We start from the raw sequence: 12,921 nt of genomic DNA, 5'->3' as shown, positions 1-12,921 counted from the left end.
TGCCTAATTACAATCCTTTAGGAATTGGTGTTTTTTGATTAAGGAAATTATTTAATCTCCCTGAAAATATATGCCCAATTTGGGTATGAAACCTGCAAAAATACATCTGCGATTGTGTCATTTCTATCCTTTATAAACAACTATTGTGGCTTTTTTTACTGAAACAAATTGACTTTTTCTGTTATAAATTCTTAGGTGTAGAGTTGCTAAAACTTCTAAAAAGGAAAAGTGGAGGCAATGCCCATAGTACCCATGGGTTAGTCTAAAGATTCAAGCTATCATTTATCTATAACAGTCTAAAAAATGTACTAGATAAATGATAGAAAAAATAAAACTAAAATCTAAATCTTTGAAATCTGTATCCCCCTTACCCATTTTTACCCATTTTGTTCCCATATTGTTATGATCTGCCCCTTGCACAATTTTGGACTTTTTTTTATAACAATTTTTATATTACCCTGCAGTACCTGTGAAACACAAGAGGTGTCGCTATTCTGTCTTTTCCACTACCAGGGGTTAACTAGCACAGATAGCTAATCATCTACACCTGAGTGTCTCATATATATGCCTGCTTCTCCCAGCATTCCTTGCTGGTCATTAATGTTTCTGAGCCTGTTTATGGTTGTACAGTCATGGCCAAAAGTTTTGAGAATGACATGTATTGATTTTAAAACAAAACCAGAGAAAAAGAAGCCCGCGCTTGGTATATTCCACATTATATATGGTACCAACTGCTTGGCAATAAGCCCGCGCTCTGTAAATCCCATATTGTATGTGGTACCAGCTGCGTGGCAATATAAATGTCCATATATGTATACAAAACAAAAAAGACAGTTGTCAGCGCTTATCCTTTAAACTGCATATGTGTGTGTGTCTAGCAAAATGAAAATATGAGCTATTAGTTCATATATTGATCAAAAGATTTCAGCCTGCATCCCAACATCAAGGGTACCTCATTATATGCAGGTCCTACACTGACCTATATACTTTAAACACTATTAAAATGCAGTTAAAATCAGATGCACTCACCTCCCAAGTATAGGGGTTTACATCTAACAAAGGCTGGCTTGTGAGCTACACCCAAACGTGCCTTAAATAGGCTTAATGGACAGCTGCTATGACAAAAAGGCAATATTTTAAAACAAAACCAGAGAAAAAACAGTCAGTATTTAACTTATGTGCAAAACAGAATACTAATTTGCACCCCTTGCATTGTAACTTGGTTTTGTCCAGGAGACTGAAATAAGAAGTTTCTCAAGTTAAGATCCTTAATGAATCAGGCCCCAGGTGATCAACATTGTGTTAATTCTTTCTGTGGCTGCTCCCAGTCTGCAAATAGGCAGCATTCCAGTATCTCCCAATGTTAAACCATTCAGATGCAGGATGGGTGTTTTGCACCTTAATAACCAGTCCATTATCGAATATACCAAAGTTACTAATGGGGAAACATAGATAGATATATAGATATGAGATAGATTGATAGATAGAAAGATGCCATGTTTTTTTATCTTGCATTGTTTTACGCTATGCTGACATGTTAGGATGTTATTACATGTCTGATAGGTTAACAGGACTTGTTTTTTGTTTAATCTTCTTAAAGGACGACTCTTTGTGCGATTTTTTTAACCAGCATTGTCAGATTAATCTGCAATTAAAATGCTTTACGCAATGTAGCAGTTACCTTTAGTCACTGCAATTAGTTACGTAGTTGCACTGGATTAACTTTTAACAAAACCTGTGTACACGTGGGGAGATCTGATATCTCAGTAAACACTCACAATTCATGACCTCCTGACAGGTGAAGAAAGACACATCCAGATTCTGCACTAGGGAGGCTGCATCATGCAGGAAACAGGTCTGTAATGTTTTATTCTGACTCTTTGGGGACATAATGTCAGCTGTACATTTTTACTGAAATTTTGTAGAATTTCCAAATGCAATCAAAATAGAAAGAATGTGATAATGAGGTACAACCAAAAATAAAGTCACAGTATCACTTTCCAGATGCTTTCAATACTTGTTATACTATGCGTCGGCATAGAGGGACTTTTATAAGAAAAAAAACAGTTTTTTTAGATAGTTTCTGAAACTGTGATGAAATAAGGTCTCAGAGTTTCTACATATACAGACATTTATACTCCACATTAATAGACAAAGATGCAACATTTTGTTTAACAGTTGTACAAAGAATATCATCATTCATACAAAACCATCATTTCATAATCTTTAAAGATGATCTACCTATATCTCTAAACAGTGTCTTATAAAGGTTTAATCAGCTCTTTCTGTCGTTGGATTCAATCCCTCAAAAGAGACCGGTTTTCCTTTAAGACTATGGACTTGTTTTTCTTCTCGAGACAATTCAGACAAATCAGTCTTAAATTTTACTGCCCTTCTATAAAGAGAGTGCAGAGGGCTCAGAGATCTCTAAGTAGACAAAGTGTTAGGATCATCTCGGTAATAACTCAGGGCCATCTTAACAACATTATGGGCCCCTTATATATAGATGTATAGAGTTACAGATATAGATATATAGAGATAGAGATAGATGTACTTGCTCAGTGACCCTTGAAGGGTTTTTTTGCAGGTTTTTTCTTTTGCAGGATTATTTATTCTAATTAAGAGCCCTGCCTATGGGGCCCCCTTACCCGTGGGGCCCCCGGGCACCTGCCCATCGTGCCCAATGGAAAAGATGGCCCTGTAATAACTGTAATTCTCCCCATCATGAGACAAACAGGGGGCTATAAAACTATGTCATGTGTCATGATGTATTACCGTTGGTAGTAGTAGATGCTGAAATTAATAAATAATTACTTAATCTTTACCTGAGTCAAAAGTTTAAAAATCAATACAACAGAAAGCGCTTCTGTAGTGTAAAAGGTCAGTATGTGACAAACAGGTTCTTCGCTGTTGTAAGTGGCAGCGTAGCAGATATAACTGTAAATAGATTTATCTGTAATTCTTGACATCCTTTTCTTTGTGTAAATAGAATCAATACAGATCAATACAGATCCTCTATCAGGTCAGCAGCCAGATGGATGTCAAACACAATATAGTGTAGTAAACATAAATGAACTTTAATGAACAATAATAAATACATGTATATAATTAAAATAAACAGAGTTAGCTTACCTGTATAACCGGTGTAAATTCTAGCTTCATGATCCTTATCCATGAATGGATATCAGAGTTGCCCTTTTGTCTGGGCTAACGCGTTTCATCTTTATGGGATAATAAACATAGTATATATTTGTCCTCAGTTTGCTTGTATGTAAAATGTCATATTGCTAGTTTATGGTATTCAAGTCTACATCACTGCAAGGCTGCCAATTTTTAACTTTTAAATTCCTTGGAAATTTGTGCTAATCTATCTCTGCTATATTTCCAGTTTGGACTTCATCATCGCGGCCTCACTGACTGATATATCTACTGCCCTAATTCTCACTTTATGTGGAATGAGTCATATGTTTTGTTAATTGGTAAAGTGCCAGGGACGCTGTTCTGAACTTATTCCTCTGCCAATTCCAGTAGACGCGACACTTCTGGAGTAAGAACTAGTCTATTAAGATTATACTTTAGAATAATGAATAAATCTTACACAATATGACAACCCCACAAATTATACCTGTCTTCAATATTGTTTTCATGATCCTGAGCCCAGATCACCTTTCTCCCAAAGTAAGAATTTGTCGACATGGAAACAACCAAAGGTGGTATAATATAATGAGGGAGGGGGGACAAAAATATATACTACAGATCTCAGACCTTATAATTGTGTGTATAAAATAAACATACTTGGTATATCTGAGAGGGCTAGTCAATTATAGCTTATAATAGATATCTAGGGGTTTTGTCATTATTTAAAACTAACTATAGAAAGAATAATGCAAAACTTAAAAAATATGTTTATTTAAAAAAAAAAGTGTCGGGCCTGTGAAAAACAATATACAATTCAGTTCGGAAAAATGTGTTTAATCCTCTGTAATCTTGAAGTGATTAAATCATTTTACTGTATTCTTTGTACTCTACTTCTCCAGTGATTGTGTGGTACGCAGTATGTCATGGCTACAGAACATAGGCACAAGGTAGATGTACATTTCAATATCAACTATAAACAGAAAGTTGTAAGAAAATATTCTTATCACTAGTTCCTGAATAACGTCATGTGGAGAGACCTGTATGTGACTGTCTACCGTATGTAAATATTTATTTGGAATTAATAAGAACAAGAATACTCCCCTGGGTCTGAGACAGGTTTGACCACATTTTCTGATGTGATTGTGGACTGATGGCTACAACACTGCACTAAGTCAATGGGTGACAGGACACATACATCACGTTACTGAGAGACCTGAGTCACAGATCAGTGGGATTACTCCTTATAACAAGACAGTAGTGAGAGCTCAGTGTCAGGAATCAGCTGAGAAATGATAAAGGACGTTTGCTGTTTCCTGAGCTTTCTACTGGTGTATTATCTGCACCAGAAATATATTAAAATCTATATTAAGATGTATTAATTCCATTTCATGTTTTACATTTGCCTTACACAGAACCTGTACCGCACTTCTAACAGTTCAGCCCACAATGAGTATTATAAGTCTAGCAATGTCCCCAGAAGTACGCTCCCATATATAATGTGTGACATGGAAATTATGTTAAATAAAGTAACAACCAAATCAGAAGAAAGCCCAGCATTCTAAAAAAAAAAAAAATATGTCCTTTAAAATGTTCTGCTGTTGAAGAAATATATCAAGTGTGAAATTATCATTATTATTAACTACTATATAGAAAGGGATGCTTTTATTTTTATATTTATCAAGTTTATTTTATTTTTCAGAATTTTTTATGTGGTATTTTAATTTCCTTAAGTATTCATCTTTACAGCTAAACATTGTTGTTAATTTACATAATATATATGGTATGTCTGTTTTGTTTATTTGCTTGTTGCTTTTAGAAAAATATGTGTTACTTTTGAAAGCAAAATAATAATATATTGAACTTGAGGATGATATACAATAATAACATATTTATAATACATATCTTGTTGTGTAGACTTCTGTACAATATGTATTATGTTAAATGTGATCATTACATTTCCAGGCTGTTTAATCAGTGGGGAAAAGGTTCCTTTGTTTACTTAAAAAATCTTGTGTATAAACTCCTTTGTTTTAGTTTTCTAAGAACATACCTGGGAGATGAGTGTAGCTTGACTATTATTATTATTATTATTATTATTATTATTTTGATGCTTTTGTTTGGGGCAGGAGGATAAAATACAATTCTGATGTTTCTAAAAGGGGATAAGCATCCATCTGTGATTCATACAAATTTATATCCCCACAGACATTTTTTGTCTTTATTTTTAAACGTCTGTCTACCAGTATATTTATAACTGTTGCGGCGCTCAGGAAAGTATAGAAAATTATTCTTTTTTATCACAACGGGATCAGAACGATTTGTACACTTTCTTATGTTTCCACAGGAGTGAATGTAGAGATAGTTTAAGTGTCTTTAGGGGTATTTCTGAAGTACAGAAGATGATTCTAATGAATAAAAAAAAAACTAAATGATTTGTACTGTACAAACGCTTGTACATTGTCGAGCAGGCGCCACCTTAAATTAAACATTAACACCAACATTAATACAGTCGCTCTTGAAATAGAAGTCATTGTAGGTGGGCGTCATGTTCATTAATTGGAATCCTTTCATGTGTGTATTACAAGTAGTCGCTGTCAAGAGCCTGTCGGGGGACACACCATCGGTGTGTTCCTGTCTGAGTGTGCAGTGTCAGATTTCTTTGAATAGGATTAAGGTACCCAACCATATTGATGGGCAGCCTAGCAGGGAAAATCTATGACACAATCTCCTGTCATTGTAATTGTCACAGTGGTGACTTCAGTACCTGCAAGTATTGGCACTACTACACAAGGAGGCGCGGAGTCTAACACGCCGCCGGTATTCACCAGGGACCCCCGCAAGGGAGTTTGGACTTCGCGGCGAGCGACGTGCAGGTCGCGGCCCTCCCAGGTAGCTACTTGCGAGGTAACAGGGAAATCTGTAGTCGTACAGGCAGGGTCAAATCCAAACGGGCAGAGAAGGTACCAAATCAGGAGGCAGAGAATAGTCAGCAGGCCGAGGTCAAACCAGAGTAGCAGGACAAGACAAAGGAGAATCCAAAGGCGAGGTCAGGAAGCCGGGTCAGTAACAGAAGTCAAACAAGCAGGATACAGGATAAGTAACAGGAACGCTGGAGGCTAGATAAACTAGTTGCTCTGGCACCCTAATGGTGTCAGAGCAGGGTATAAATAGGAAGTGGTCAATCCTCATCGGTGGCAGCGGAGCGGCGGTCAGCTGCTCTGACCGCCGACAGGAAGTCCAGAAGCGCGTCCCGTTGCTATGTCGACAGGCGCAGCTGCGCACCCTCGCCGCCGGAAGACGCGTCCCCGTTGCTTAGCAACGGGGCGCTCAGGAAGAGACAGACGTCCGTCCCTGCCTAACGAGGAAGCGCAGGGACGGCGTCTGACAGTACCCCTCTCCTTACAATTGGGGGAAATACCAGGAACTGAGCGACGTTTAAGGAAGGCGGCCAATAGTCTAGGGGCATGCAAATCTTCTTTAAAGACCCAAGATCTCTCTTCCAGGCCGAAGCCCTTCCAGTGTACTAGATACTGTAATCGACCTCGAAATTTGCGTTCAGCAAGGAGTTGACTAACCTCATATTCATTGCCCATAGTAGTTGGAATGGCTTGAGGAACAGTATAAGGTATGAACAAATTTGTTGAGGACCAGCGGTTTAAGGAGAGAAATATGGAAGGTGTTATGGATCTTAATCCCAGGAGGGAATTGGAGTCTAACAGTAACTGGATTAATTACTTGAGTCACTGAGAAAGGTCCAATAAAGTGAGATGCCAGTTTCATGGAGTGAACCCGTAATTTCAGATTCCGGGTGGACAGCCACACTTTGTCCCCCATCTGGAGAGCCGGCACAACTCTTCTATGATGATCAGCGGAAGATTTATAATGACGTCCGAATTTGAGGAGGTTCTGTTTAGTGGAAGCCCATATTTTATATCGGGATTATTAATTATCTCGATGTATAGGGTTAGGGTTATGTTTTTTTCCATTCTTTCATTCTTTGGTAATTGTCAAAGTAACTTCCACATGAATGCCAGGACACAATGTTTCCCAGCAGAACATTGCCCAGAGCATCACATTGCCTCTGCTTGCTTGCCTTTTTCCCATAGTGCATCTGGTGCCATCTCTTCCCCAGGAAAACAACACACTCCAGACCATTTACATGATGCAAAAGAAATTGTGATTCATCAGACCAGGCCACTGCCTTCCATTGCTTCACGGTCCATTTCTTGGGCTCTTGTGCCCATTGTAGGTACTTTCAGTGGTGGATAGGGCTTAACATGGAAATGATGACCAGTCTGTAGCTACGTAGCCCATAAACAGCAAACTGTGATACACTGTGTGTTCTGACACCTTTCTATCATAACCAGCATTAACCTTTTTCAGCAAATTGCATTACAGTAGCCCTTATGTGGCATTGGACCTGAAAGGCTAGACTTGGCTCCCTACACGCATCAATGAACCTTGGGCTAACATGACCCTGTCGCCGGTTCCCTGGTTGTCCACCCTTGGACCACTTTTGATAGGTACTAACCACTGTATACCGGGAACACCTACAAGACCTGCCGTTTTGGAGATGCTCTGATCCAGTCGTCTAGCGATCACAATTTGGCCCTTGTCAAAGCAGGTCAGATTCTAACATTTGCCCAATTTTCTTTCTTCCAACATATCTACTTCAAGAACTGACTGTTCACTTGCTGCTTAATATATCGCACTCCTCAACAGGTGCCATTGTAATGAGATAAACAATGTTATTCACTTTACTTGTCAGTGGTTTTAAAGTTGTGGCTCATCAGCATATATTTAATGTAATAACAGCCAGTAGCTACTACTCTAAACTCTCTGACACCCAATTGATCAGAAAATTATTCAAGCTGACTAATCACTACAGAAATAAACTGCATTAAAAAAAAACACAGCTTTTGTATTGTATTCTATGTAAATTCCCACTTTTACCTAGTCTAGCTCTGTGGTCTCTAGACTAAATGCCATTTTCGGAGCACAGCCTTGCAGCCAGCCTCCTCCCCACACTCTGTCTTCTAAAATGGCAGATGATAATACGAGGGATGGATATATCTGAAACATATTGTTATTTTTCCCCAGAAATTACATTTTGCCTCGTTATCAGATCTAATTTTGGCACAAGACACCGAGTCATGTTTTGGTTCTACTCGGAAACCCGAAAAATCGGATCTGTTGGATGTCTCCAAACTGCTCATCTCTAATATAGATATTATATGTGCAAGTTGAACACATAAGGCTTCAATTAATTTATATGATAGGGCCTGCCATAGGCAAAATGCAGCTTTGGCATCACCCCATAGTGTATGTTAAACTGGTTTCCATTACTCCTCCATGGCAGCATGCTGCCTGCCCTAAGTTTTTGTCACTGTTTCTAATATGGTGTTAAGATATTTTTCTGCCGGGAAAACCATAAGACACAGAGAGGAGGGAGGTGTGGCCCTACATACCCCCCAGGTGTGTCTTTTTTACTGACCTGATTCGCGTGCAAGGAGGGATTAACCGCATAGTGTATTCTGCCATGGAGAAGTATAGGAAACCAGTTTAACAGGTAATGAACCTGCATTATCACTAGTTACTGAATAACGTCATGCAGTGAGATCGGCATGTGACCATGTGACTATCTATCATATGGAAATGTTTCTATGTAATTAATAAGAACAAAAATAGTCTCCTGGGTCTAAGACAGGATTGACCACATTTTATGATGAGATTGTGGAGTGATGATTTATTCGCTGCAGTAGGTCAATGAGTGACAGGACACATACACCACGTTACTGAGAGACCTAAGTCACAGACCAGAGGGATTACTCCTCATAACAAGACAGAAGTGAGAGCTCAGTGCCAGGAATAAGCTGAGAAATGATGAAGGACGTTTGCTATTTCCTGAGCTTTCTACTGGTGTCTGGTAGGTGGTTTATATATTGTACATAGGAGGAACCTGGCAATGTGTGTTCTTTATGTCATACACAACTAGCTATATACAATGTCTGTGTTTATACAGCCAGCATCGCTTATCACCAGGTGTATTATCAGCACAAGAAATATATTATGATGTATTAATTCCATTATATGTCACTGTCTTTATAATGCCACCTCGCTGTAATGCCAGTTTTGGATGGTGTTCTAAGCATGTACAGTAAGTTGAAGTTAACCTCTACTTCATTTATTATTAAATCCAATTTAACAATAGATTTAGCAATTAATAAATTCTGCCAAAGAAGACTAGGAGCTAGATCTACTAAAGGGCGGTTTGTACAAACCGACGCTTTTCGGCTATTTTTCCTTCGGTTTTGAAACTGCCGGATTCACAAAAGTCCAAACCGCCGTTCAAATGGCCAGAAATGACTTTTTCCAAAACCACCACTTTACAAACCACTATGGCGATTTTAACAATGATGAATATACAAACCACCAGATTTACTAAGCTGGGTTTTCAAAACCGCCGCAAAACAGCCACCCAGACGGCCAACATGAAAGAGGTGGTTGTGAATGGCGAGATTTGAGCAAACAGCTGCTGTTTGAGCTATTTTGCCATACAGAACATAAGAGAAAGCGTTCCTCACATTTTAAATATTTGGGAAATCCTTATTTATTGATTATGGGACAAAATGAATTTAATATTAATTTATGAGGGATATTTTCTTTATATATTTTTTTAAGGGGACACTATTCTAGCATTATATTATGTGGGAAATGTGAATGTATAATTTTATTAACTGATTGTTAATGGTGAATATAATTATTTATGTTGAACAATTTATCATAACATATTGTCTGAATAATATAATAATTAAATATTTTTTTGTCCTTAATATAATGAAAATTGTTTTTCCCCTCATAAGTTAATATTTAATTCATTTTGCCCCTTAATCAATAAATAATGATTGCCCAAATAATTTAAATGTTAATGGTGCTTTATCTTATGTTCTGAATGGAAAAATAGCGCAAATAGCATGTTTAAGGTATCAAGCCATTCGGAAGCAGTATTTAAAACTGTCCTTTCCTGTGTTTTGGATGGCGGTTTAGCTTTTTCAATCCGCCACACATCGCCGGTCATTTTAAATTGAAGCTTCAAACTGCCCTATAGTAGTTAGTGGTCCAAACCGTTGGCAATGGGCGGCGGTTTCAAACCGCCACCAAACTCATTTCTTAGTAAAACCTATCCCCAGGAAGGGCTCCAGAGATTCGCTCCCATAAATAATCTTTAGACATGAAGTGATTCAAAAATGATGTTAAGCAACAAACAAATTTGAGGAAACTATGAATTAAAAAGCAAAACATTCTTCTAAACAGAAAAAACATCAATATTATTAAATAGTGAATAAAATAGATGTATAATGTCAATTCAGCTAAGCATAAGCAGACTAAGGTTTTTGTGTTAGTTTATTTTCCTTAAATGTTCATTTTTACACATGAATATTATTGTCATTAACATTAGATTTATGGTTTTTATGGGTTTTCTTTTTTTTAATAGAAAAATGGTTGTAAAATAATTGTCATTTTTAATAGTTAACAATATTTTGAGCTGCTCCCAATTCAGGCTGGAGGATGAAATACAATAAAAATATATTACAAGACATGTCTAGTTGTGTAGATTACAGAAAGAAATTAATTATGGTGAATATGAATATTACATTATCAGGCTGTACAGACTCTCTGGGTGGGAAAGTTTAAATAGCTTCAGAGTTGTTTCATAATAACAATATTACCATATAATGGTCCGAAGCTCAAATTTTGCAAACTAAGGCTACACCCAGACTATTGTTTAATCAGTGGGGAAAAGGTTCCAATGTTTACTTAAAAAACCTGTTTATAAACTCTTTTGTTTTGGTTTTCTAAGTTTCTCTCATACCTGGGACATGGCTGGGACATGACTATTACCTCATTTAAATGCTTTGTTGGTAGCGAGAGAATAACAACACTTCAGGTGTTTCTAAAAGCGGAAAAACATCTCCCTGGACTTTCTGTAAATACACAGATAATACACAGACATTTAGTTTTTCTGTTTCTAAAATCGCTGCCATACATATTTATAATTGTAGCGGTGCTCAGTGAACTATGGAAAATTATACTTTTTTCCACAACGGGATCAGATATTTTCGATATAAGAAAGACTCGCACACTTTCCTATGTTTTCACAGGAGTGACAGGGGAGGTATTTTAAGTGCTTTGTTTGGTTGTTACTGAGATACAGAGGAGGATTTAAATAAAATAAAAAAAATGCTAAAATAGAAACTAAAGGAATTACAAAGTGTGTATTTTTAAAATATTTAATTTAAGGCATAAGCTGGAAAGTGTGTGTTGTTATTACAAGACGGCAGCAAAAACAACCACCAATAATAAAGCAGTCCTTGGTGGATGACATTTTTGAGCTGCTACCTGTGGTGCATAATGGGTGGAGCCAGGAGGGACAGCGGAAGGTGGAGACAGGTAACTAGAACCAGCTATGGTAGAGTCACCTGCTGTCCAGCATAACTGTCCGATACCAGTTATATTTACCATTCCTCCATCCTCTTCTTGTTGTGGAGAAGGTATTTGCTCTTGTACAGCACAGGCAGCCCCATGATCAACAGCCAACCCAGGGCAGCCATGAGCAACCTGGGGTCTTACTGTAGTATCAGGCTCACAGAACCAGTACGTTTGTATTCATATGCAGTGACAGCTGAAATTGTACCTTATTCAATGGTTTATTCATGAGGTTTAAATGGTTCTAGAAATGCCCTAATTTTTTTATCATCTATGGACTGTGCAATAAACACAGGGATGACGGGACGTCTGTTACACAAGGGATCCATTCCAGGTGACAGAAAACAGGTTTCTGAAGTAGATATCACAAAACATTAACCAAGCTGGTCCCAAACTGTACACTGGGGCTCATTGGGGTTCCGCGGCGAACTCACAGGCGTGCTGCGGTGATCTCACAGGGGTGCCCCGACGATCTCACAGGGGTGCCGCGGCCAATGTCGGGAGTAAGCAAGGCGGTGGACTAGTAGGTTATTATTTTGGCTTAGAAGTGCCTTGAAAAAATTATGGAGACCCTAAGGGTGCCTCGAACTGAGAAGGTTTGGGATCCACTGCATTAACCCCTTGTTTGCTTACACAGTGATTGTCTTTATACCTCATTATCTAAAGCAACTTTATTTTTTAGGTGTGACCTTGAGCATATTAATGTATTATTTTCCTAATTATACTAATTAAGCTATAATCATGACAGCTGTTATTTGAAATATATGCATATAATATAAAGTATAGATAATATTAACACTGTGTGAACTGGGCCTGGTTACAAGTCAATGTGAGAAGGAAGTGACTCAGAGGTTAAATATCCTGGTTGTCAAACAAAGGATCTGTGCATCGGGTAGGCGGAATGCAGGAGGTGTTGCTGCACAGATCCGGACAACCGGGCTCTCTGAATAATATGTCTGCCCTGTATGTATAATGGGGGTCGTCTTTCAGAAAATTATATTGGACTATGGATTGATGTTACCATTTCATTCTCTTCTCTACAGTTCTTGCTTGTCAGTGAGCTCTAATATTTCAAACAATCACTCTCATTCTAATGGGATTTATGGGGTTTTTGCTACAATACCTATTGCTTTTGCCAAATTACTTACAATCTCTTTCCACCTTTTACATATTTTTGTGTTAGTTCAGCTGGACGGGAACGTTGATGGCGATTTATGATAAGTAGCACAGTACAAATCAGTGCACCTTTGTATTATATCAGAGTGTGTATATTTGTTTTGCCGTGTGTACACTTAT

At 37.8% G+C, this 12,921-nt stretch overlaps 1 protein-coding gene across 1 annotated transcript in view; it reads left to right on the top strand.

Moving 5' to 3' along the window:
• The first annotated feature begins 8,946 nt into the window (after window positions 1-8,946).
• The window catches only part of LOC142098425 (transmembrane protease serine 9-like), a 52,247-nt gene continuing 48,272 nt past the window's right edge, over window positions 8,947-12,921 (top strand). Inside the window, exon 1 of the mRNA XM_075181273.1 lies at window positions 8,947-9,064. Coding sequence (XP_075037374.1) covers window positions 9,019-9,064 — 46 coding nt within the window. The 5' untranslated portion in view covers window positions 8,947-9,018. The remainder of the gene's footprint in view (window positions 9,065-12,921) is intronic.

This window comes from Mixophyes fleayi, chromosome 7 (assembly GCF_038048845.1).
Source record: "Mixophyes fleayi isolate aMixFle1 chromosome 7, aMixFle1.hap1, whole genome shotgun sequence".
NCBI lineage: Eukaryota > Metazoa > Chordata > Amphibia > Anura > Limnodynastidae > Mixophyes > Mixophyes fleayi.
The sequence above is the reverse complement of the archived record's forward strand: the minus strand, read 5'-3'. Positions and strand labels throughout refer to the sequence as shown.